The sequence below is a fragment of the Triturus cristatus genome, chromosome 2_1, assembly GCF_964204655.1.
Source record: "Triturus cristatus chromosome 2_1, aTriCri1.1, whole genome shotgun sequence".
NCBI classification, from domain to species: Eukaryota; Metazoa; Chordata; class Amphibia; order Caudata; family Salamandridae; genus Triturus; species Triturus cristatus.
The window spans coordinates 929,816,636-929,843,329 of record NC_140581.1 but is presented as its reverse complement, the minus strand read 5'-3'; the positions used below and the strand labels follow the sequence as shown (position 1 = coordinate 929,843,329).

Here is a 26,694-nt window from a genome sequence, read left to right as displayed (position 1 = left end):
TAGAATTGAAACTTTCCGTCACGTTAGCTAGGAAATTTTTCATTCTATGTCAGGACCGGAGGCTTCGGATTACGCTATTTTAAAGCTTACTAACCACCGAGCGAGCCACATGAATAATACTTTTGACGTAAAACCTCTTTAACGTTGAGTCTGAGGACCAATCTGCCGCTCTCATTATGTCCTCCAATCTCGCTGCTAAAGTGAAAGCCTTGTAGGCCATCGCTCCAAAAAGTCGAAGGTTAATACCCTCCTCCTGGATGACCTACCGCCCCCAATGTGCAATCGTGGGAGACGACACTGCCTTATGTGGCTTCCGGAGGGCGATCAAAAGTTGCCTCTCCTCATATGCTTTCAAGCAGCATACCAAACATAGCTTGGGGGAGTCTGGAAATGAAGGGTAATTTATCACTCTGGTGTGACAATTCGTTCTTCGACATATTGTGAAAGAAACCCCAGTAGGGCATAAAACCCTGCATGTTATATCCAGGGCTCTAACATCTGAAACTCGTCTACACAACATCAGGCAGAGGAGCATCGCCAATTTAGCCGACAATTCTTTCCTCAACAATTAATCATTTGATTGCCAGGACAAGAAGAGGTTAAGAACCTTGCTCACATCCCATATCTCTGAGTATCGTGGCTCAGGGGGTAGAGACAATCTTAGCCCCCCTAACACAAGCTGACACACAAAAGGGCGCTCCCCAACCGGTGCCTCTTCTACTGGAATATGCCCCGCCGAAATGGCGGACCAAAAGGTATTGACCGACCGGTAGGCCAAACCTTGGGCCAGGCTCCCCATAAAATTCAAGATCTGCAGTATGTCTGCACCCATGGGATCGCAAACCCATCGCACACACCAACAACACCATTGCCTCCAGGGTGACTGGTATCTCGTGACCGTGATGTCGGACCCGGCCTTGGACAAGATGTCTTCTGCATATGATGAAAGGCCTGGGATCGACCATCTACTACTGTAATCCTCCAGGCCATTAGGTGTAGGTACCCGTTCAGCACCATCTGATGCAGCAACTAATCTGGATTGAGAAGAAGCTGTGGAAACTGGGGGAAAGGGATTGGAAAATCCGAAGACAGTTCCAGTAGGACAGGAAACCAAACTTGCGACCTTCAAATTGGGGTCTTGAGAACCACCTCCGCCCGCTGCCGCCTGATCTGAGCAGATGCTCTTGTGATCATCACAAATGGCGGTAACGCATAAGCCTGCTCCTGAGCCAATCCTGCAGGAAACCGTCCGTGGCCGCCTCCAGAGGGTCCGGCCTACAATTGGAGAACCAGGGAACCTGATGATGCAGTCTTGTGGCAAAGACATCCACCGAGAACGGACCCCAAGGTTCTGCAACATGGCAAACACCTCCAGGTGCAATTTCCAAACACTGGAATCTCAAAAGTGGCGGGAGTGCCAATCCGCAACCTGATTCTCCCGTCTGGGAAGATTCTCCGCTGTCACCGAAATCTGGTGGTCGAGACAGAACTTCCAAAGGTTTGACTGCCAGGTCCGAAAGTACCTTCGAATGAGTGCCACTAAAGTGATTTATGTACCTCACCGGCGAGATATTGTCCATCTTGAGTAGGACACACGATTGGACCCGGTCTCTGGACCAACAACGGAAAGCGCAAGACCCTGCCAAAAGTTACAAAAAATTGATGTGCAGAGTCTGCTCCTACAGTGACAAAGATCCTCCTGTGGAAAAATCCCCACACCTGGTGCCCCGTCCTGATCTGCTGGCGGCTGATTCGATAACCAGGACTGGGGTGAAGCTGAATATTGCTCGGACATTCCACGCCTCCATATTGGTGAGCCACCAGTGAATCCCTTCCCCATGCTTCATCGGACAGGGACACTGGATGAGAGTAATGAAGCCCTCTCAGCAAGGTCCCTGCTTGTAGCCCATGCACTGCCCGATAATGCAGTGGTTCCGAAACAATGGCCTGAATTGAGGCCGACAGGAGTCGTGTCCCCCCCACACACACACTGGCAATTTTTCAGAGGGGCACTCTCTCCTTGACCAACGTCCGGCGTAGCTCGTGACGGATCTTGGACATCTTCCGCGCAGAAAGGCTGAGAGTTGCCTCATTAGGGTCTATCACGATACCAAGAACGTAGCCTTCTGAGCCGTGACCAACAGCAACTTTTTGGTATTTACGACAAACCCCAGTCCCTCTAACAGGTTGACCGCCTGTTGAACTGCTCCTGCAACTGTTGGGGATCTTGTGCCAAATTAAGCATGTCATCGAGATAAACAATGAGGCGAGTCCCCTGATCCCGAAGGTGTTCCACGACTGGTCTGAGCACCTTCATAAAACACCAAGGAGCGGAGGAAAGCCCGAAAGGCAGAATGGTGAACTGGTATGCCAGATGGCGCCAAAGGAACTGCAGGAACTTCCTGTGCGGCTGAAAAATGGGAATAGCCAGGTATGCATCTTTTAAGTCCAAGCGGACCATCCAATCCACCAGGCGTAAAAGGTCCCTCAAGAGGTGGATTCACTCCATTTTGAAATGGTGGTAAACCAACCACTCATTTAACTCATGCAGGTTCAGTACCGTACGCTGCCCCCCATCTGCCTAGTTTACCAAAAACTTGTTGCATATGAAGCCTTGCGGATGCTGTGATGTAGGTCAAAATAGTGCCTTCGTCGAGGAGGGAAGCAACCTCGTAATCGATCAGCTCTGCCTTTAGTCGGGAAAACTGGATAGGCCTGGGTTTGCTCTCCTAAATCGTAGTGCCGCAGAACTCTATACGAAAAACCCGGACTGGTTGCAGCACCCAAGCATCGCTCGTGATTGTTTCCCAAACATGCACAAACTTGGCCAAACAGCCGCCCACTTGCAAAAGGGAAGAGGTGGAAACACTTACTAGCGTTAGAGGCGTTGTGGTCCCCTCTGAAACCACGACCCCTTGATAGTTGTCCTCGGGTGGGGTAGAAGTTGTGATAGCGGGCCTCATCTTGAAACTGCTCACGCCTGGAGCCTTGCCCCCTGGAGTTTTGGGAGGCCTGGCCGGTCGATCAGCCCCTACCTCAACCGGCCCCACGGAAAATACGAGGGGAGAAAATCCGCTTGATAGATGACTGGGCCTTATCTTGGGACATGAAAGTACAAATTTATCGAGCTCTTTTAATAAAAGGCTCGCCAAACAAACCTCCCTGGGCCACTGTCACAGCTGTGGAATCGGCCAGGTCCCCAACTTAGGGTCCACCTTAATAAGGAAAGAGCACCTCCACTCGGTGGAAAGCACACAGTTGGCGTTACCAAGAAACACCACTGCACGCTGTGCCCAACCAGAAAGGGTCTCTGGTGATATAAGGGCACCCGAGGCCTTGGTGTCCTCGGTATGTCCAGAATCATAGTGATCGGACCCAGGGCATCCAAGAGCTTAGCCTGACACGCCCTCTAGGATCTGTCTATCCCCTTTTTGGGGTCCTTAATAAACTTGGCTAGGAAAGAGGCCATTCTAGGGTCCAATTCAGGGGTCTGGGCAACTTTACAATCTAAGTAGGGGCGAGAGCACTGCATTCGGAGTTGGCTAAGAGCCTCCTTCCCCATGAGGGTGCGAATCCTACTGGCCACATAGCTCGCCACCATCGAGTAGGGTATCCACTCGGGCGACCAAGGATGTACGTTGAGCTCCGGATCCAACATATCCCACCCCTTGATGGTCACTAGGCAAAAGGGTTGCCACCAGGCGCCATGGCCTGGATGGGCCGACCTCTTCGGTATCACCTTGGGCATCATCCCCCGCCCCTTGTGCCGGGCTCGTGGAGGCAGAATGGGTGGAGGAACGGGATCTGTGGGTACTAAAAAGGACTGGTTTGGGGCCAGAAACGCCTCCCGCAAACGCGCAAAGGTGTCCTGGTCAACTCCGTCCACCTTGGGGCGCTTCACTCGGGCTGGCTCCTCCCCCTTCGCATTCTGCAGGTTATATGGGGCATTTGCTGTAGGGGGAGCCCATTAAGCGGATATGCGCACAATTTTCTGAGCTAAGTGCTCCTCCATGGGGTCCATCGCCACTTCCACGGCCCTTTAGATGTAGGCATCTATCGCATCGTAGAATTCGCCATCCCATGAAATCTGGACCAAGGGATCTTCCTCCCACTGCATGTCTGCATACTCTGCCATGCCTTGCAACTCCAACAGCTGAACTAGAGGCCCTTCTAACGCTGCCTAACCCCTAAACTGCCTCAGGTCAGTGGAGCAGCTCAATACCTCCTGCAGTCCCAGGAGAAACTGCTTTATATACCCTGGGGACCAGCTACTTGTAAATATAGGGCACAGCCCCAATCTCAACATAGGATCTCTGCCCCGGGGACACTACCCTGCCGTCTATGCTAATTATAGTGAGGCCCAAATATCCCCCTTGGAGCATGTCCCCTCCAAGCCAGTCAACAAACCCCAGTAGACTTACACCCTCGTCGGGCGTCTATTCCCACACACACACCTACCCCATTGCAGAAAGCAGGGCGTCAAAACAAAACAGGCTTCACAGCCTGCATAGACCCTCAAACGAGGGCATCTCTCTCCAGGGGGCTGGCGGAGGCTCCAGTAGGTGATGTGCTGATTTGGATCCTGACAGTTAAATTCAAATTTTGTGCGTCGCCAACCAAAGAGAGTGCGCGCTCACACACCGCCACCTAGCAGTTGGAGATGTTCATCACACTCCGCCATCGCTCGGGGTAAATTAATGTCAACAAAGTCGCGTAGGGCCGGCAAGCGGTCCCGCGACTGCAGCAATCATATCCCAGCCTCATAGGAAACACTGGCCACTACTGGCAGAAAAGCAAAAGAAAACCAAGAGAAAGTCTCATATGACCGGCAAGCGTTCCCGCGACCGTCGCAGTGATCACTTAGGAAACTGACATAATTACGACATGAATCACAGTAACAACCTAAGCCTGATTACTACCATAAAGCACAATGCAATAAAAGGAAGGAAAAACACTCCTCTGTGGCTGCGAGCAGCGAAGGAAGAGGAGGACCAGGAGACTGAAGATAGGCTGTATACTGTATCCTGGACCCTGATTGGTCAATGCCCTTTCATGGATTGTGCTGGTCGGTTTGTTTCTCCAATTTTCTTAGAGTTCTGGGAAATGTGGTTTATTGTTGATGTTTATTAAATGGATGCTGTGGAATAAATTGAAGAAAGGATAAGCGTAATCCGAAGCCTCCGGTCCTGACATAGAATTGTCCATGTGGTCTGAAAGGCATTATCTCTGTTGTTCATTTAAAAAATATCGACAAGCCACCAGCAACCATCTGTAACTTAGCCGGACATCTTCCAAAAACAAGACACAATCTTCCATGGGGTGTTAGAATAAGATTTAAGAAGCACTGATAACTAGTATTTATTCCAAATGTCTAACATCTCCAAATAAAACACAAGAGTGCAGAATTTTCCATCTGTCCAGATGTAACTGAACCCAGACATTTTACTCTGCAGATTTCATGACCACTGTGACTTCAGGGCCAATGCAAGTTACTATCACCCGGTGTATGTGTTTGTAACAACTTTGTACATTGGTAATTATTAACTGCTCTATATAGGGTTGACTTCATATGGGCTTAGATCAAGAGTTTCGATCACAATAGTAAACACCCAAAACAGATCTCCGTCATCATCCAACAATCGTTAGAGCAATATTTGCTCAATGCACATAAAGCATCAAAGAAATTGGCTTAGATTGTGGTAAGTGCTGTGTGTGCATCGTTGGATGTTGCTCTTGATGATTCCTGGATGATAGAGACCTAATTTGAGTGTTTACTATTACTATGATTATCACACTTGATCTAAGCCCTGATGAAGTCAGCGGTCATATTTACTGTGACGAAACACATGTTGGCTGCTTGAATGTGTGTGGCTTGATATATGGATACAATAAAGGGCTGTATTTGGATTATATGTGGCTAAATTATGCTATTGAAGCCACTGCCCACTGATACTTACATCCTGCTTCTCGCAGCTGTCTTGTTGGTCATAGGAGATTATTGTTATACTCATATCTCCAATTTATTTTGAGTTTTTTGCTTGTGATTATGAATGCGGTATGAATGTGGATTGAATCAGTATGAATGTATGAGCGAATGTGAATAATATAAAAAAATGTTTTGTTGATGTGTTTAGCCTTACCTAGGGATTACACTTTGTTTATAAGTGAGAGGATATGCTACAGATAAATGTATTGAGTATATTCATTGTATGTTCATGAAAAAGAATTTACAAATTGATAATTGATTTTGATACTTAATGTAAAGTGTTTTAGTTTTTTAAAAAAAAAGAATAAATAAAAATATATAAATAATAATTTAAAAAAAATATGTATCTGTAGTACATGATAATTTGATATGGCCCGTTTTTTAATCCAATTGGATCATTTAGACAAAAGAAATATAGTTCACGAAGGAGTCTCTATAGTACGACTGAGACTTCCTAGACACCACACTTCAGGCCTTGTCCCTCCGGGGCCTGTTTCCTGGCAGTTTGACGCTCATGAGTCTGAAAGAACTCCATTCAGAAACTGCCCACAATGTCGTGTCACAAACCCATGGGCAGACCTCCACAAGGTGTGTTACTTTTGGCTGTTCCCGGAACACGACAAGTCCTCCTGTGAAGCTTGCCTCTCTTTCCGCACCAAGAAGAGATTCCGCCATGTCAAGACCGGCGACTCCCATCTGCCTCCATGGCGTAATGACTGGGTGACTACATTCCTGATCTGTTAGGTGAACAGGACGCTGAGGCTGACCCCCTAACCGTGGACATCTGCTGCTGAGGCACAGGCCTAGTCTCTCGAAGCCACCTCTGGCTCCGATGCAGTTGTCGATAAACTGCCACAAGCACATGGTCACTGATCACAGACCTGTGCTTTGAGTATGACCTCCTTCCCAATCTCGGCACAGAACAGAGGCCGAGCACTGCCCTGGAGAGGGTCTTGCATCGAGCCTTGAAGCCAGACACCAGGATTCTAGTCCACCACCGCCTAAAGACCATGGTCGACACTGACACCATGCTTCGGACCCAGCACCGAGCCATCTTCTGGCGCCAAAGCAAATTCCGAAGCCCCACTTGCCCGACTGCACCCTCAACGCCGACATCTAAGATGCATTAGAAGCCCTGTGGGCCAGCAGCGCCTAGCCACACTTGTTCGGCAACCAGGATTTCTTCTTCCGTCGGCTTCAAGAAGCAGGAGCAGCTGCAGGAGGAACTTGGCTCCGGACAAAAGCAGATCCATATCCGCCATCAAAGTGTTTGGATCCTTGCTCGGCTGACGCCTAAGGCCCATGACTCTGAAGCAGAGGCTCATCTTTGAGGAAGTACTCTAATTGTTACCATAGCTGGTGCCTAAGATGAGGAGGAGGCACAACAAGGCTACAAGCCCACTGCCTTTGCAACCCCTCAGTTTCCTCCTCTACCTCCTCCTGTGCCATGCCCCCCACACGTTTACCGCCTCTTCACCCTCTGCCTCTCTCACCACAGGGGTCACCACATTCTGAGTTTGGGGGTCACATTCCAGGCTCCTGTGAGGACCCTTATGGCCAACCCTTTGAGCCACAGCCACAAGATGACTCTTGGGGCAATTACAACATCGAGCCTCCAGGGGATGTAGACGCCAATCTGTATAATGCACGACGATCATCACCTGATGACACCACCTCTTATCATGAGGTACTCAACAGGGCGGCCACCTACCATAAGGTAAGTTGATTTCTGAAAGCTATTTCCTCATGGAGACACTTCCATGTACCCATTGCTCCATGCAGTATCTCACCATGCTCAAAGGCATGCTAAATCCTGCTCCAGATGTTTTAAGGGAGCCGGTTAATGCCAGGGTTATTACCCCAAGGGTAGGTAAGAAGTACAAGGGTTCCCCCTCATACCCTGGATACTTCAGGGGACACTTGCCACCAGATTCCCTTGTGGTCCATACCATCCATAAGCGTGCAAATGGCACTAGGTGATGTGCCTCCAACGGACAAGGAAAGCAAGATGATCTATACGTCTTAAGTGTGTTGCTGTGCAATCTGCCACACATTGGCGTTTCACCAAGTCTGTTGGCTTCCTCTTCCATGAGGATAGAGCATTGGGATGAAATGGCGAAGCTCCTCCAAATTCTCTGACCAGTACTATAAGTAAGGCCAGGACCTTATTTCCAAGGTCAAGCTCCTCTCCCAACAGCACCATCCAGCGTGCCCTCAATGCTGCTGACAATGCATCACGCGGTATCAATTCCAGTGTCTTCATAAGTCAACATGCCTGGCTGCCTGTCTCTGGCCTCACGCTAGAGGTGCAGCAGCATCTGCTCAACCTGCCCTTTGATGAAAGCATTTGTTCGGAATGCTGGTTGACCAAGTGCTTTAGAAAAGGACACAGATACCGCAAAGGCCATGGGAGCTTTTGGGCCACCATGTGCCTGTGGTTGCTTTCAGCGGTCTCCGTACCGCTCAGTCTGTAAGACCCCTTCGCTCGAAGCTTCAACCTCTTTTCAGTGGCAACAACCACAGCAGACCTCTCCCCATGACTACTTTCGAGGAGGTTACAGGGGTAATAACTCCAAGGGCAGATGCAAGGGTGGCGCCACCAAAGGAGTAACCCCAGCCAAACAGGGACTTGTTTATCCTTACTCCCAGACCACATCACACCTGTTGGGGGACGACTCCAAAGGGTTTTTACCCAGTGGGTGGAAATCATCTCAGACCAGTGGGTCCTCATTATTATTCACACAGGTTATTGTTTGGAACTCACTGCCACTCCCCAAACATTCCACCCGACAAGCACACCCTTTTCCCTCAACACCTCCCTGGAGATGAAGTAGAGACTCTCCTTTCTAAAGGGAGCTATAGAAGTTGTGCCATTGCACAAGCAAAGCAAGGGGGTGTACTCCCTCTACCTCCTCATTTCCAAAATGAATGGGTGATTCAAGTTTGTACTCCTCCCCAGGCCCTTCAACAAGTACTTCCTGGCCATACACTTTCTCATGGTCCCTGTCCATGTTGTCATTCTACTGCTTCAGCAAAGCAACTTCATGAACGCCCTAGACCTGAAGTATGCCTGCTTTACCATCCTGATTCACCCTGCACACTGCTAGTTCCTTCTGTTTGTGGTAAGTAGTCAGCATTATCAGTTCAAAGTGCTGTTCTTGGGGTTATCGCTGCCCCCCAGGGTGTTCACCAATTGTCTTGCAGTCGTGGCTGTGCACCTAAGGTGCTCCATTATCCACATCTTCCCTTATCTGGGTGACCGGCTGATCAAAAGCACAGCCCAACACCAGTGCTTGGCTCACACTGAGGCCACCATAGACTTGCTTCACGGTCTGGGGTTCACCATCAATGCCCCAAATCCCAACTTCACCCTCTACAAATCCAACCCGTCTAGGGGTGGTTCTCAACTCTGTGGTATGGAGAGGCTTTCCTAGTCCAGCAAGAGTTCAAGCCTTCAAGGCATTGCTCCCTCTCTTTCAGCCAAATCGTCAGGTAAGAGTCAGAACAGCCATGAGTCTCATGCACTGCCATATTTCCTCACACCAGGTTACATATGCACCAGTTGCAGGAGTGCCTTGGAGCAGAGTAGTCACAAGCGGAGGGTAAGTGGGAGGACCTAGTATTGATCTGTGACCATTCCCACCACGCTCTGCAGTGGTGGACCACCAGCAATCTTTTGTAGGGATGGCCGTTTCTCAACCCAGTTCCCCAGGTGGCCTATACAACGGACGCTTCCCTCTCCGGGTGAGGGATGCACCTGCGCAAGCTCATTGTCCAGGGTCTGTGGACACCCCATCAACAAGGTCTCCACATAAACTACCTTGAGCTGCTGGCCATCCAACTACTGCTCAAGGCTTTCCTCTGTCCCATTCACAAGAAGGTAGTTCTCATTCGCACCGACAACATGACCTTCATGTACTATCTGCAGTTAGTGCTGGCCCAGCACATTTGGCGGCAGTGCAGACCACCTCAGTAGGATGCAGCAACAAGTCCATGAGTGTATACTCCACATGCATGTCCTGTACCTGTATGTCGGCCATTGGGGTTTTCTGACTTAGATATCCTTGCCACTGCTGGAAACACAAAATGGCCAGGCTCCACCTCCAGGTACCCACACCTGCTAAACTGGTCACAGAGATTTTTCTATGCTTTTCCTTCTCCCACTTCTTCTATTTGTGGTGTGGAGGCTCAATCAGACGTCCTTGACCCTAATCCTGGTGGATCCCACTTGGACCAGGCAGCCCTGATACATCACCCTCCTTCACCTATGCGCGGGCCCGCACGAGAGGCTGCCCAACCAGCTGGACCTCCTTACCAAGAACCACAGTACAATCAGGCACCTGAACCCTAGGCAGCTTAATCTTGCGATCTGGCTACTGGAGGCTTAAAAATCTGGTTACCTTAACCTTCCTTTGGAGTGCATGATCGTCCTTGTGGAGACACGCAGTCCCACCACCCGAGCATGCTTTGCTTCAAAATGGTTCGTGCACTGCTATCTCCCCAGGTGCATTGTCTCATTACGTGCAGCTGTTCAGGACATCTGCTATCTAATTCAACTGCAGACCTTGGATCTTGCCTACACTTCCATCAGGCTTCACTTGGCTGCATACTTTCAGAACCAGGAAATTCACCTCACTGTTCAGGGGTCCCTGTCATTCAGTCCAGGGGAGTCATTCCATCTAAGGTGATACCGGGCCTGATGTGGATCCTTAATGTTGTCCTTACAAGACTGATGGGTCCTCCCTTCAAGCCACTACATTCTTGTCCTTTACAATTTCCTTCCTGTAGCTTTCTTCATGGCCTGTAGCTTCCTTTGTGGCCATTACTTCCCTCAGACGTGCCAGTGAGCGTCATGCTTTAACTCTGGAAGAGACTTTCTTCCAAGTCCACAGGGATAGGGTAGACCTCCGAACTAACCTTAAATTCCTCCCTAAGGTGGTCTCCTCTTTCCATCTTAACCGGACTATAGTACTTTCAGTGGTATTCCATTCTCCAGACCCTGTCACAGAGAGGGCTTTTCATGCACTTGATGGCAAAAGGGCTCACATGTGCTACATATATTATCTGATAGAGATGTCTAGCCGCAGATTCCTTAACTTAGAATATCCCCAGGCAGAGCTGCCTGGCTCTGCCCTGACGTTGTCCACGGACATGACGTCAGCGGAGCCATATATGCCCCTCCCGTCGCGCTGACGTCAGTTTTCTTCTTTTCCGTGTTCCAGCGCGGATCCTGGAAAACCAGCAGTTCCTTGGCCTGGTTTTTGGGCCTTCTCAATACCCTCTGGTGTCGTGGAAACAGTGTGCAATGCCTTCTGGCTTTAAGGCTTGTGAAGCCTGTGCATGTCAGATGTCTGGCACTGACCCGCACCTCATCTGTATGTGGTGCCTCGGCGTGCACCACGACTCCAAGGCGTGCGACGCCTGTCAGAGGATAAAGCCCAAGTCCCTGAGAGAGCGTCGTATGAAACTACTGGCCGCACGGTTGTCCGGTCCAGGTCCTTCGCGTCGCCACTCTCCCTCTCAGAATCAAGCCCGTTCCAGGGGCCGTTCCCGCAACTGTCGTTCGAAGGCAGGTAAGCGCAAGCACAAGCGTCAAGCACGGAGGTCTTCCTCCCATACGCGTACTGCTGGCGCCTGCTCCTCTCGCTCTATGCCAGGTAAGGGCGCCCGGCAGTCGCCTCCTCCATACCCCCCCTTTCTGGGAGTTGGAGCGATACGTGTTAAAATGGAGGCTTATTCTGAGCACTCCAGTCTTACTTTAGGTCACCCCCTCTCCCTGGAGCGCCTTCAGGCCCCAAAGAGGTGGAAGGCACTCATGTCGGGTCATCGCTGGCGGGTTCTTCCTCGGCACCGGCTGTGTGCATCGACTCCGGTTCCGGGGCCGGTATGGCGCCGACGGGACACGGCCCAGTGGGTCCTCCCAGTCGCCCGTCTATCCCACCCCGTCAGTCTTTACATAGCCCTGAGTGGCTTTCTGCGTTGAAGTCGGAGGCGGTGCCCGACGCCCAGCCCAACGTCCGGCTTGACGCCCGGCTTGCCGAAACGCGCACATTTTGCGGTGGGATTGATGTTGGGTGGCGTCCAGGTCAAATCCCCTCTGGAGGTCGTCGACGTCCAGGCGACTCCGATGCGGCATCGATCGACGCCGGTACCGATGTCGATTCCTCTTCCCTTGGTTGAGGTTGTTGCTCCTCCCGACTCTTCGGGCGGCGATAGGTCTCCTCCACGGCATCGGTTGACGCCGGTACTAGCTATTACGCCTCCTCCTTTACAACATGATGCTTCCCTTGACTCCCCAGATCAAGGGCTCATGGTGCAAGTACTCAGTGTTGCCTGGCCTTTGGGTCAGTCTCCGGCTCCTCCACTCCTAATGTCTACTGGCAGGATTAGTCTTCAACCATCTCCTACCGACGGTTTATTATCACCTATGCGGATGGCGACTGACTCTAGTGCTGCCTTCGTACGCGCTCTTCTTGGGTCGGCTGCTGTACCCGGCTTTCAGCCTCCTATGGTGCCTCTACTTTCTGATCCGTTATTGGATCTGCTCCATTTGGAGCCTATCGAGGTAGAGCCTTTGCTACCCTTTGGGGACTCTTTTATTAGACATCCTGCGTGGCACTTGGGCCAGACCCTCTTCTGGTGACCCTGTTGATCGGGCTATTGATCGTAGGCACCGCCCTGCTCTGGGTGATCCTCTTTGCCTGTCTCTTTACCCAACAGCTCAGGGCCTAGTTGTTCAGGCAGCTATTAATTTACAGTCTTCACCCACATTGCCATTGTTACCTCCTACCAGGGAGTCTAGGTGGCTGGATGATTGTGGTCGCCGGCTGTTCGCCTCTGCCAGCGCAGGCGTCCGGGCTTTAAATACGGCCTGTGTGTTTGCACGTGCATCCTCAGCTCTTTGGGACTCAGTTGTGAACCTTCTCCCTTCTGTTTCAGAAGGGCCACGGACAGGATTGCTTCGGCTTCTGCTGCATGGCACAATTCTCCCTTTGGTCTTCCCTTGATGCAACTGACTCTATGGGACGGGTCCTTGGTCGCGCTGTGGCTTTACGCCGCCATGCTTGGCTGTGTGACAGTCGCTTCCCTGATCATATTCGGGATGCCCTTAGAGATATGTCGTTCAATGGGGTGGATCTTTTTGACCGCCACGCGGATTCGGCGGTCTCCCATCTCTTGTCCGGGCTGCAGTAAATCTTGGTGCCATATTCTATGCCTCCTTTTATGGCACCCGACCTAATGTACTGGTTAGTTTTAGTGCCGGTTACTGTTCATGGCTGGTTAGCCATTTCTATGTTCATTCCGTACAGCCGTTCGGCAGTTTCTCTTGTTCTTCAGTCCTCTGACTGTGTGCTTAGCCCAAGAGGACACCCCTACCGGGGATTAGCCTTACCCTATGTGGGGTTTTGCTGGCATTAGGTTCTGCCTATGCCTTGGTACGCTCCTATGTAGTCTCCCCATGGGCATCCTGCTGGGTGCCACTTGTTTATTCCTACAGTGATCCTTGTACAGCATTGCTCTATTGCATTTCTGGGTTGATCTGTCTGTGGGGCATCGGAACCTGGCATAGGTTCCATGCCGTGCAGTGTCTATCTCGCACGCCTGGAGGGATACCTTGTTGTCGCAGTTTTTTCACAACTGACACCCTATATGCCGCTGTGCGGCTTGCTTATTGGTGCACCTTGGACAAACAGCTCCTTCTGGGTTTGTCCTCCAAGGTAGTGAATTAGCAGATGTTCTCTGCTGTGCATGGTCATGGCCTCCTTCTGGCCACTTCTCCTACAGCGGTTTTCATAATCCCTGCTGTTTCCGTACGGGGGTTCCACGCTTTTGGTTGGGTCCATGCTGTGCACTCTCAAAGGGGCGTGTTTTCCTTGGAATACTCGCTTCTTGGTGTCCGGGACCTTTACATTTGTCCTCACTTTTTCCACTGTCCTAACTAGTTTTTTCCCCTACTGTGTCTTGCAGGGGACTGTTGTTCCTCTCGGGCAAAGGGGCATGGGTTACTTACTGCTTTGAACATTGTCCTACTCAGTTTCCACATAACTGCGAGTAATCTTAGCATACTCTAGACTCTTGTTGGGTCACGTTTTCGTGGTTTTAATGTATTTCCTCCTGCTCTATATCTGCTCGGTGTTCTTACCAGGCGGATCCGTGCAGGCTCTTTTCTTCATGTGGTGTCCGTGGTTCTTGGCCTGGTTTGCCTATTTCGCCAGCTCTTATGTAGTGTCCGGCTTTTTTGGTGCCCCTTTTGGGGCCGTTGCCTTCTTGCTGTTGTGTGCTTCTGGGCTGCTCACGCTCTGCTTCAGGAGGTCCCTGCTTACTTTGTATGGTTCCAGCATCCACACGGTATGCTTAGCTACCTTCTGGTAGGCTTAGGTACCTTCCGGGCTTCGCTCTTGTTCGTTGAGACTTGACTGCTTGTCATCTGCCCTTTTTACAGGTTGTGACACACCGCCTCAGTCCTGGCGTATCTTGGGCCTTCGTACTACCGGCACCTTATGGCCGCAGATTGGCATCCTGCCACTGCTGTCACTTGTGTCTTGCTGGTGCAGGTGCAGGTTTCAATAGGGCTCCTTTTCGCGTTTGTACATATTAGACCGGTGTGCGATGTCTCTGTCATACCAGTTACCGTCACACAAGGCTTTGCTGCAGGCGACACGTTGCTTCTGCAGCTCTCTCTCAAACCCTCGGTTCAGCTCCTCTTCTTGCAAAGTCATGGCCTTCCTTTTTACCTACAGCATATCTAGTATATGTTTTCTTCCATGCTGGCACTTGCTGGATAAGTGTCAGCCTCTTGCCACTGCTGCCCCATGTGTCTTTGCAGGTTCTACAGTGCCCTTTTTTCCACTGTTCTGCTTGGTCGACCGGTAATTGCTTTTGCTTTCTGTCGCCACCTTGGGTCCTGTGGGTCCCACAAATGCTTTTTCAAAGTTATAACCATCTCACCTCGGTCATCCTGGCTCTGTGCTTTCCTTCTTTAAACCCAGGAATACACAAAGGGGTTTGTGTGCTGATCTTAACGGCTTCTGGTGCCTTTGCCTCCCAATGTTTTACGCTCTCTTTAGAGCTTCATGGTCTTGTCGGTTAACTGCGCTACAGTACTGTCCTCACTATAGTTCGTCCCAAAGGTTGATGGTGCTGTTTTACTCACCTTATGGACGACTAAGTTCTCTCGGGAACTTGGTGGGGTTCAGTCGCAGACCCGCCTCCTCCATGGGTATGGCTTTGGTATCTATTCTAAGTTAAGGAATCTGCAGCTAGACGTCTCTATCAGATGAACGAGTTACTTACCTTAGGTAACGATGTATCTGGTAGAAACTAGCCGCAGATTACTTAACGCTCGCCCGTCCTCCCCGTTCTGCGAGGACCTTTTCAGGTTGGGGCTTTCTATACTCTCCTCCCTTAGGGTGGCTTGCCCTTTTGCAAAGTGATATTCTCTCACTCCAACCCAGACTGCTTTGTTTTGTTTCTCTGCTCCATTTCACTCATTCTCAAGATAAGGCGGTATGTTGATAGATCCTGTGTTCTTTCCAGCCCTCGGCCTGGATTGTACGGTGTGAAATCTATTCACGCTTTTTCCCACCATCCAGCTCTCCCCTTCTCCATTGCCTTGTGGTCTTTGCCACCCCTGCGGCCTTTTACTTCAGATCTATTGGCTCTGTACATTTATGGGTCTTGTATTGGGGCTGTGACGTCTCTTTCTGGTGACTTCTTCTTGTGGTGACCTCTCCTTAATCTTGTGTTCCGGGCTTGTTCTCCTTCACGGTTTTAATTTCTGGATGCGGACTTTCTATCCTCTGCCAGGCTGTTTTTCCACATCCTTGTCTCCCTTTAACGTTGATTGAGACTTCGCTCTTGCGGGGTGGCTCTTCACCTGTCAATTTCTTCTATTTTTTCATCATTTTTGCATACTGTTCCCATATTCTCACAGTTTTTTGGTGATGGCTCCGCGTTCTGATGCGCAAAGGTTTTTCCAACGAAAACTGTCGTCAGCGCGCCGGGAGGGGCATATATGGCTCCGTTGACGTCATCTCCGTGGACGACGTCAGGGCGGAGCCGGGTAACGCCACCACCTACGGCGCGCAGAGGTGCTGCTGTGGAAAATTTTCCGGATCCAGTCTCACGCCTGGGGATATTCTAAGTTAAGGAATCTGCGGCTAGACTATGTCTCTACCAGATACAACGTTACCGAAGGTAAGTAACTCGTTCGACACAACAGCTTTTTTGTCTTTTTAAAGCCACACAAGGGCTGTGCTCTTTCCAATGCCGGTATAGTCTGCTGGTTAGTCAAATATATTCAAACCTGTTACACCAAAGCCAAAGAACGTTTGCCTCCTCCCAGACCCCACTCTACCCATAAGAAAGAGGCCTCAATGTTTTTTTTGGGTAACATCCCTATAGCTGACATTCACAAAGCAGCTACATGGAGAACTGGGTTTGAGTCTCGGCAATGACGCTGAACATCCTGTGATTCTGGGCAAATCACTTTATCTCCCTGTGCCTAACAAAAATGAATGTGTCCTCATCTAATGCAACTGGTGCTATGTGAAGCGCTCTGATACCCGATTCTGGTCAACTTCGCGCTATTTAAAACTCTGTAAGAAAAAGAAAAAAACATTCCTCTGTGAACGTGTTGGCCAGGCTGTATACTCTGTATTCTTTTCTAGTCCTCTGCAACATCCTCTGGCTAGCCACAACTTAGGGTAGAGCTTATTTACAATATATGCACAGGATGTGTATCTACAGCTACACAGGTCGCAGATAGGAAATGTTACTTACCCTGTAAGTACCTGTTTTTGGCATGTAGTGCTGTAGTCACATATGCCCACTCTCCTCCCCTGAAGCCTGTTGCAGATGCCTTTTCTGTCCTTAACTTTATTCTCACATGGACATCTTATGTATCTCTGCTCTCCATTCCTTATTCATCCACGGTACGGAAAAGCAGTCTAGCAGTTGAGCCGATGCACATGTGTATTATCACTGATAGGATAGGTGAAGTCACTATACCTCGTGACTTGAAGACTTCTTCAAAGAAAAACAGGTTGCACACATCCAAGTCCAAAACTAGATGTTAGGAATATACATAGCATGTGAATTAACAGCACCTCATGCCACAAACAGATGCTTACAGGGTAAGTAACATTTTCCTAATGTATGCTCTTTTACCTCCGTACATTGTTCTGTTTACATACATCCAGTCTTTATGTTGGTCTTTGGATTGGCAAACCTTGTGTAAATAAACCCACCTATGTTCCTCTTTGTTTTTATCCCAGATTAATTTCCTACAGCTAACACAAATTGTTTTAATTCTTTTTTATTTTTAATCACAATTTCTGAGTAACAAATTAAGAGACTTTTTCAAGAAATTCCTTTACTAGAGTGTCCAGTTTTTACCATGTGAACTTTATGAGGCCTTGACTTGGTATAACCAGTGCAGGTTTCCAGTATATATGACATTAACCTGCTAGTGAACTGACAAGGTAAATATACTTGCTTCCTCTCCACCTCTTACAGCCTGGATGATAAGCTTGAAGCATTCTGTCAAATTATGCTTTTATTTTAAGTACCACCAAGACCTGCACAATCTCCTATTTTTGATTCTTAAGAAGACTGTGGGGAAGGTTGAATTCTGCTTGATGAGGCAAATGGTCACTGCCTTGAACACAGAGGAATTTAAATTAGTCTTTTATTTTGAATTTGTCCACCGGGGCCAATATGTAATCCATTGCTGCAGTTCTATATGGCGAAAGGTGTATGTAAGCAGGATAATCGCTTTCAAATCAACCATTTAAGATTCGGAGGGCCAATGCATGAAGAAAGGAGATTAGTCTTGGACCTTGGTTGTCTGATCTTTGTATGGGGATTATTCACTGTGTTATATTTCAGTATTCGTTATCCAAGTTGATCCCTCCCAAGGGATCGGCCCTGGAGAGCAAATTTAGATTAAAGTCTCCAGTAACCACTAAGATGCTATCCCCATGAGCTTCTCTCAATCCACATATTGGTTTTGGGAATTTTTATACTATCTCCTTCTTGGATATTGCTGATGGATGTACATAAATATTGCAGATTATCTGAAAGAGACACGTTAGTGATAGATTCCTTACCTTAGAATATCCCCAGGCGTCAGACTGGATCTGTAAAGTTTTCGTCAACAGTACCCCTGCGTGTCGGTAGGCGTCGTCGTACGGCTCTGCGTACGTCGCTGGCGTCGCAGCCGCCGAGATTACGTCATCGGAGCTGCCGAGATGACGTCATCGGAGCTACTTAGACGCGTCCACGCGCACCGACGTCAGTTCTTTCTTTTTCCGCGCAGCAGCGCAGATCCGAGAGAGAGCGGTACCCCTAGTTAAAAGTTTTAACTTGGTTTCTGACAACTTGTTTTGTCGAGTACTCTACTCCTGGTACTCCTGGTGCAGTAGGAATGCCCGGGTTTAAGTCCTGTAGGGCCTGCCGCCAGAACATGTCGGTAGCGGACCCGCACGACGTGTGTCTCTTTTGCTTGGGGGCACGCCCATGACCCCGAGGCGTGCCCCAATTATCGGGCCATGGTGCTGAAAGCTTTGCAGGAGCGTTCCCGAAAGTTGTTGGAGGTTCGGCAATCGGTTCCGTGCCGATCGAGGTCCCACTCCCGTGGGAGGTCAAGGGACCGGTAGTGGAGCCATCAGCATCGCTCGCCAGAATCGGGGACAGGTAGGTCACGGCACCATAAAAAGTCGAAGAAGATACATCACTCTTCTTCTACCCCTCACCGGTCACGGGACGCGGTGGAGGGGGCGGGCGGTTACTCCCCCACGGCTCCGTTGTTGCCTGCGGCCTACCCACCCTTTCCAATCCTGCACGTGACTTCGGACGAGATTCAGGCCTTCGTGTCAGCCTTGCGCCATTTGTTTGCCCCATCGGGTCCCTCCGGAGCGCCTTTGGGCCCCGCGGACCCGTTGGGTGGATCTGCCTCCTTGCCGCCTTTAGGCCTTGGCTACTCCGGCACCATACCCTGCGCTGCCGGCTCCGCCGCTGGCTCCGGACGGCGCCGAACCAGGATTGGTCCCATTTCCCGAGCACCTCGTAGAGGTGGGTTCTGCAAATAGTCCGAAGGGGCTACTCCTTTCCCTTCGAGTCTACCCCTCCAGCCATGCCACCTCAGTACCACCGCATGTCGAGGGATCAATTGGCACTCCTCCAGCAGGAAGTTGCTGCCCTCTTGGCCAAGGGGGGCATCGAGCGCGTTCCGACGCCAGAAGTAGGTCGTGGTTGTTTTTCCCACTACTTCCTGGTTCCAAAGAAGGACATGGGCCTGCGTCCTATCTTAGACCTCCGGAACGTCAATCGCTTCCTCCGGAAGTAGAAGTTCAAGATGCTCACGTTTGCTCAGGTCTTGTCTGCCCTAGACCCGCAAGACTGGTGGGTAGCGCTGGGCTTGCAGGATGCTTACTTTCATATACCCATCCTGCCGGCCCACCGGCTTTACCTACAGTTCCTGGTAGGCCACGAGCATTTTCAGTTCACTGTGCTCCTTTTTGGCCTTACCAGCGCCCCTCAGGTGTTCACAAAAGTGATGGCGGTGGTTGCAGCTCTTCTGCGCAGATCAGGGGTTTCAGTCTTCCCCCTATCTCGACGACTGACTGTTGAAGGCGGGCTCGCCCCAGGCAGTCCTCTCCCACCTCCAGACTACGGCCTACCTCCTACATTTGCTGGGGTTTTTCTATCAATGTGCCGAAGTCGCACCTGATTCCCTCTCAGAAGCTTCTCTTCATCGGAGCGATTCTGGATACGGCGCAGGTTCGGGTTTATCCTCCCGAACAGCGAGTCTGGGACATTCGGGCTATGATTCCGATCTTTCGGCCCTGGTCCTGAGTTTTGTTCTGGAAGACCTTGAGGCTGCTGGGCCTCATGGCTTCCTGCATCCTGCAGATCTGTCATGCCAGATGGCATATGCGGGCTCTGCAGTGGGACCTGAAGTTCCAGTGGACGCAGCATCGGGGCAACCTGTCCGACTACGTCCAGATCTCGGAGGGCAATACACAAGACTTGCAGTGGTGGCTCACGAACCTGCGTTGAGTCAGCGGCAGATCCCTCTCCCTTCCCCAACCGGAGCACACAGTAGTGACGGACGCGTCCCACCTGGGATGGGGCGGCCACATGGGAGAGGCAGAGATCAGAGGCCTCTGGTCTCCTGCAGAGTACAAGCTCCATATCAATATTTTGGCGCTCAGGGCGATCCTACTTGCACTGAAAACATTCCTTCCCTCTGCCAAGGGGAGTGTAGTGCAGGTGTTCACAGACAACACCACCGCCATGTGGTACTGCAACAAGCAGGGCGGGGTGGGGTCGTGGACCCTATTCAGGAGGCTCTACATCTCTGGACGTGGCTGGAACGTCAAGGAATTTCCTTGGCGGTTCAACACCTGCCAGGTACACTGTATGCCAGGGCGGACGAACTCCGCCGCAGGTGCATGTTGGATCACGAATGACGTCTTCACTTGGAGGTGGTGCAAGGTCTCTTTCGGCAGTGGGGAGAACGTTGGTTAGATCTATTCGCCACCGAAGAGAACGCGCAATGTCAGCAGTTCTGCACGTTGGAGTTTCCAAGGCGGCACTCGCTCAGAGACAGTTTTCGTTGCGAATGGAGTTGCGGTCTATTGTACGCCTTTCCGCCTATACCACTTCTGCCCATAGTGCTGAAGAAGATCAGATGCGACCAGGCCCAAGTCATTTTTGTGGCGCCGGACTGGGCTCGAAGAGTTTGGTATCCCGAGCTACTCAGTATGAGTGTAGATCCCCCGATCCAACTGCCTCTTCGGGAGGATCTCCTGTCACAGCAACAGGGAACGGTCCTCCACCCGAACCTGTCCAGCCTCCACCTCCTTGCGTGGAGATTGAGCGGCGACAGCTGATTCCATTTGACTTGCCTCCTGAAGTTTGTAATGTAATTCTGGCAGCCAGGCGTCCCTCCACTAAAACGGTATACGCCTGTCGGTGGAAATAATTTGTGGCATGGTGCACAGCAAAAGCGGTAGTTCCTCTTGCTGCCCCTCTTTCTGAGGTCCTATTGTTCCTTCTTTCTTTGGCCCAGCAGGGCTCTGCTCTGGGCACTATCAAGGGCTACCTTTCTGCTCTTTCAGCCTTTCTTAGGCTGCCTGATCAGCCCTCTCTTTTCAAGTCCCCGGTTGTCAATAGATTTCTCAAAGGCCTTACTCACCTTTTCCTCCTCTTCCTTTTGGGATGCCTTAATGTGAATTAAATCTTGTTCTCACATACTTGATGTGCGCTCCCTTTGAGCCTCTTCATAACTCTCCTTTGTGGTTATTAACTTTGATAACCATCTTCCTGGTGGCCATCACCTCCGCTCGGCGGGTGAGTGAGCTCCAAGCTCTTTCCTGTAAACCTCCTTTCCTGGCGATTCATACGAGAAGGTTGTGCTTCAACCACGTCCCTCCTTTCTACCAAAAGTAGTCTCTGCCTTTCATCTCGAGCAAAGTGTCACTCTGCCCACTTTCTTTCTGCCTCGGCACCCTTCAAGGGAAGAGGAGAGGCTCCACTGTCTGGACCCAAAACGTGCGCTTTCGATTTACCTCAACCGCTCACAATAGTTCCGGGTGGATGATCAGCTCTTTGTTGGCTACGTGGGCGCCAAGAAAGGTCGGGCTCTTCACAAGTGAACTATCTCCCAATGGTTTGTCTTGTGCATTACAGCCTGTTACTCTCTGGCTAAAAAGGATCCTCCGGTTGGGCTACGCGCCGATTCTACCAGTCGAACTGCAGCTACTACAGCATTGGGACGCGGTGTCCCTCTGCAAGACATCTGTCAGGCGGCCAGTTGTGCCTCGTTGCACACTTTCACTAAGCACTATTGCCTTGACAGTCAGGTCCGGAGAGACGGCTTCTTTGGCCTTTCATTTCTCTGTGACTTTCTGGTGTTATATCACTACGCAGACCCACCACCGTGGTGGTATTGCTTGGGTATGTATTCTAAGATAAGGAATCTATCACTAACATGTCTCTTTCAGATGCACAAGTTACTTACTTGTGTAACAATATATCTGTAAGAGACATTACTTAGTGATAGATTCCTTACTGCCCGCCCATCCTCACCGTTCTGCGAACTGTTCTCTAGGGTTCAGGTCATCTCTTTCAGGGCCCTAAGTCTATTGCACTTGTAGTCGGCCTCTGGCATGGCTCTGCACTCCTGGCACGGAAAAGTTGTGTACAGAACTGACGTCAGCGCGCACGTGGACGCGTCTAAGTTGCTCCGACGACGTCATCTCGGTGGGTATGACGCCAGCCACGAACGCGGAGCCGTCCGACGACGCCTACTGACGCGCAGGGGTACTGCTGACGAAAACTTTCCGGATCCAGTCTGACGCCTAGGGATATTCTAAGGTAAGGAATCTATCACTAACTAATGTCTCTTACGGATATATCGTTACACAAGTAAGTAACTTGTGCATCAAGTGTTGTATAACCTGGCCTTCAACACGGAGTAATTTTATTTTGAGACATATCATAAAGTACACCAAAGCACCTATACATGTGATATTGTAGTGAAGATGATTTTTTATACAAATTGAGAGGCCCCCAGAGGAGTGACCCCAGTTGCTTTTTTTCTGCTGTGTTTGATACTTCTCTAAATTTTATTAGGGAAAAAGCTTCCAGAGCCAAAGTCTTTTGTAAACAAAATATGTCATAGTCCTTTACAAAGGTCAAGAAGGCAGAGTCTGAGCTAATTTACATTTCCCCATGATTTTCTGTGATCTAAGTAGCAGTGTGCTTGATTCATTTCAGGTTTAGGAGCAGGGCTTTAGTGCCATAGGCAACTAGGACCAATACTGGCTACAGATAGGGAATTCACTCACTTTCTTCTCTTCGCTAAGCACAATTAGTAATATTAACTCACGTAATCATTAATTTACGGTTCAAAATCTGCCATCTTGTGTCAGTAAATTTAAGATAAAATGTAGCAAAAAGAGGGCCATCAATCCCTGGGTGTGTATGCCTCAGCCCTTTCAATGAAAATCATGTAATTCTGGGCAATCATTAAATATTCTTTGCCTAGAAATTTAAAAATGCCAAATGTGCACGATTTTATATTGTCTTTTAACCTCCCCCATAATTTACAGAGCTCTGTTGCTCACCAGCTTGGTTTGTGGTATATAAATCCCAGTATTTATGTACTTTTTCTTATGTCTGGATTTGAAATGTTTTCTTTCCCACATCCTATAAATTTTATGCAAATGCCACAAATCCCCCAATACAAGCGGGTACATTCTTTCTTCCCTTTCCTTGGTACATGAAGATGGTTTAATAAGTTTAAAAGGTTGTCATGCAAAGACTAGGCTGATTTATTTTCCTGTCAGCCAAATAATCCCGTCTGCCTTAGAATTCTATGTAAAAAGTATAATTTTGTTTCATCTTCATGATAGTTCATGTAAGCCTGTTGGCAGTATACAGCTACCTGTAATTTGTGTGTGCGCCTATATTCCCTAGAAAATTGAATGGTAAAGTTTGATTAATACCTGAATAGTGGCTGCACATAAAAATTAAAAAGCCATGAAAATCATGGGTTAAGGTGTTAATCCAACCGTAACTCTGACCCAAGCATACTTTTGACAAACATGAACTAACTACAAAACATGATATGCCAACACACCCAGCTCCCGGACATGTCGGCCCACTATCATACAGCAGCTCATCTAGCATCATATATGACTTTAAACCCTTAATTTTAAGTCTGAATTAAGCAACCACACATCCACATGAATACACCTATACACCAACCATCATAGATCTGCACAGCCATCATTTTACATCCAAAGACCAGTATTCATACACACATACATCCCCGGTCAGACACCCACCATCCTATATCAGTACACTGAGCAACATGCACCCAACTTGCCACCAATATGCCAGTGTTACTCTAAGATGTTAGTCACACCATTATACATCATATTGCAAAGTTATAAAATAATCAGTGATTCACTCAAATGCATCTCATGTTAAGGTTCTTCAAGTAATTACAGAGGTGAGAGGAGAGTTCAGTGGCATAGTTGTGACACAAGGTGAACATGACACCTTCAATATTGAAGTTCATAAGTTATGGAAGCCACTGTTAAAGTATTAACTTTGATTCTTTTTAGCTTTTAGCTATACGGTTCCTACGTATTTCCTTGGACCGTGTATTAGATCAACAAACCCTCACCATATAGAGACTGAGTCTATCAATATCACCATTAAATGTTGGTTTTGGCTAGATGACCACCACATCTAAACCCCTAAACGTTCACAGTTATCGATGTTACTGGTAACTTCCAATAACCACTCTGATTCCCAAGGAATTCATGGAAACAGATCTAACCCTTTCATTTTGTCCCTTTTGAATGCCCAAGGTTTTAAAGAGTCAAGATATTGCATTTTCAAATGTTTATTGAAATACTCAAATTCTTGTAAATACAACATGAATTGCGATGATTAGACAGATGAGACACATCATAGTTATGAGCATTATTTAAATGGTGAACACAAACAATTCAACCATGTTAATTGTTCTTGAAGTTACTCATATCTATCACTGGTACCTCTACACTAGAGAAAGCATAGCAGGAGTACCCTTCTGCCAGACCTTTTGGAATGATCTAACCCCATACCTTGGCATTATGTGTCAGAAAATCAGCCTCAGTATAATAACAAATGCACCTGTCTTAACTGTGCAGGCCTGCACACTTCTCTTGCACGGCTATCTTCTTTCTGAGGATGAAGGTTAGGCTAACAGAACTTTATCTCAGTTACAGCTCACAGCAGTTTCCATAATAACTTTGGTGTCAAGTGTGTCTCACCGAACTCAGCATTGATGCTGTTTAAATAATGAAACCATCTTTATCTGACCTTGCCAGACATGCAGAACAGCATTGTTACTTAGTCTGAGCAGCAAGAGTTGTCTCCCATAAGCACAAAAATATAACAAGGACATTGTGTTCTAATTGTGTGACCCTGGATCTAATTGTGCATACTACAGGGTGACAATGCCTACCAGGAATAAATGTGTGTGACACATTCTCGAATCAGGGGGAAATATGTGCAAACCACTATTTGAGAAACATGCTAAGTTAAAACTGAAACCTAAAATGGAGACTTAATGTAAGCCCTACATGTGTGTGTGTGTGTTTGTCTGTCTGTCTCTCTCCTACTGGTGATAGCCAGCAGGTAGTTATAGTTAGAACCAACTTTTCCCATTGACTAAGCGTTTTTTTTTTTGCCAATAATTTGGTCCCCGTTTGATGAATCCTCTCAGAATGTTCAAAACTAGTTTGCCACTTGCTTCAGCAGATGTTTGGAAAGTTTTAGGGTGATTCGTCAAGCGGTGACTGAGAAACAGCGGGTACAGGGCCAAAACAATTTCTCTAAGGAATGTCTATGGGATTTGCAATTTTTAGACATGGCCCGAACCGCTGAACAAAATAACGCCAAATTTGACAGAAAGGTAGATGTTGGTCTAGAAAGAGCCCGTTCTGTAACTTGGTGTGAATCTGTTCAGTAGTTTCGGAGTTGATAAAAGATTTTTTTTTTTTTTAGATATCTAGGGACACGGATCCTCTGTGGGTACCCACAGATCCGAAGTCCATATGGGGAAAAAAAATAACCTCACACACCATACCCACGCCGCGCATAGCCAAAGGCCCTGCACAACATGGGGTTTGGCGCAGGGTCTGGCCACAGGTCAGATCCTTTGGCCAAAGGCCATCCTCGGCGGTGGTTGTATTAAAGTACAGCACTTGTATATTACTTTACATTAAAAAAAATAGAAATTCAGTGAAGAAACCAAAGGTTACAGGGATGTTACAGTTAGGTTTACGTTTTACCCACAGAAAACCATAGAACTTCCGCAGTTATAGTTATAATTATAGGTATACTTACCTAAGGAAACAATAATTGATGTCGTTCAGTAACTTTAGGCCACGAGTTTTAGTTTCTTAGCATAAGTATAACTGTAAGTGCTGAATTTTTATGTTTTTGTGTGGGTAAAACGTAAACCTAACTATAATGTCTGTGTAACCTTTGGTATTTCTCCAGTGGGAAATGATGTACCATTTAATTTAATAATATTTTATCTAGTTTAAAACTTTCTCTGTTATTCCTTATTGTTTTTTCTGTTAACATGAACATAACAGAAACTCAATCTATAACTGACCTTTGATCTTTATTTGTCTAAATTATTCTCAGCTTATTCTGAGTCAAGAGGACCTGACAACTATCTTGAGGACTTTGAATGAGAATTTAGGAGACACCGGCGATGCTACTCCTTCTGCACCGGAGCAAAAAGATACAGGAGAGTCCAGTAATGATGCAAACAGTGCTTCTCCATCTGCAGGTATAGTTTAAGCTTACTGTGGGGAATTGCCGAGGTTGTACGATGGAGGCACGCAAGGCTCATCCATGCATGCCTCTACCACACACTCCTTTACCACACATGCCTTTATCATGCAATTTTGTGGTAAAGGCACGAATGATAAAGGGGTATGCGTGGCTACGGTCGCAGTACTCCTCCCCCTGCCCTAAAATACAAACTCCCTACATGCCCCCCCGGCCCTGCGGTCCAAATACCCCTACCTCCTGCCACCCTTGCACTGTCCCTAAAACTATCCCAACCCCTTCCACTGCCCTCAAGCCTAAAACCATAACCCCTATATCTGAAAGAAACACGTTAGTTA

The 26,694-nt window shown here is 48.6% G+C and overlaps 1 protein-coding gene across 3 annotated transcripts in view; it reads left to right on the top strand.

Moving 5' to 3' along the window:
- Positions 1–26,694, top strand: part of VPS13A (vacuolar protein sorting 13 homolog A) — a 2,314,464-nt gene that overhangs the window by 809,847 nt on the left and 1,477,923 nt on the right. For all 3 annotated transcript variants that reach the window (XM_085633365.1, XM_085633382.1, XM_085633374.1), the window contains one exon: positions 26,207–26,354. In XM_085633365.1, coding sequence (XP_085489491.1) covers positions 26,207–26,354 — 148 coding nt within the window. The remainder of the gene's footprint in view (positions 1–26,206; positions 26,355–26,694) is intronic.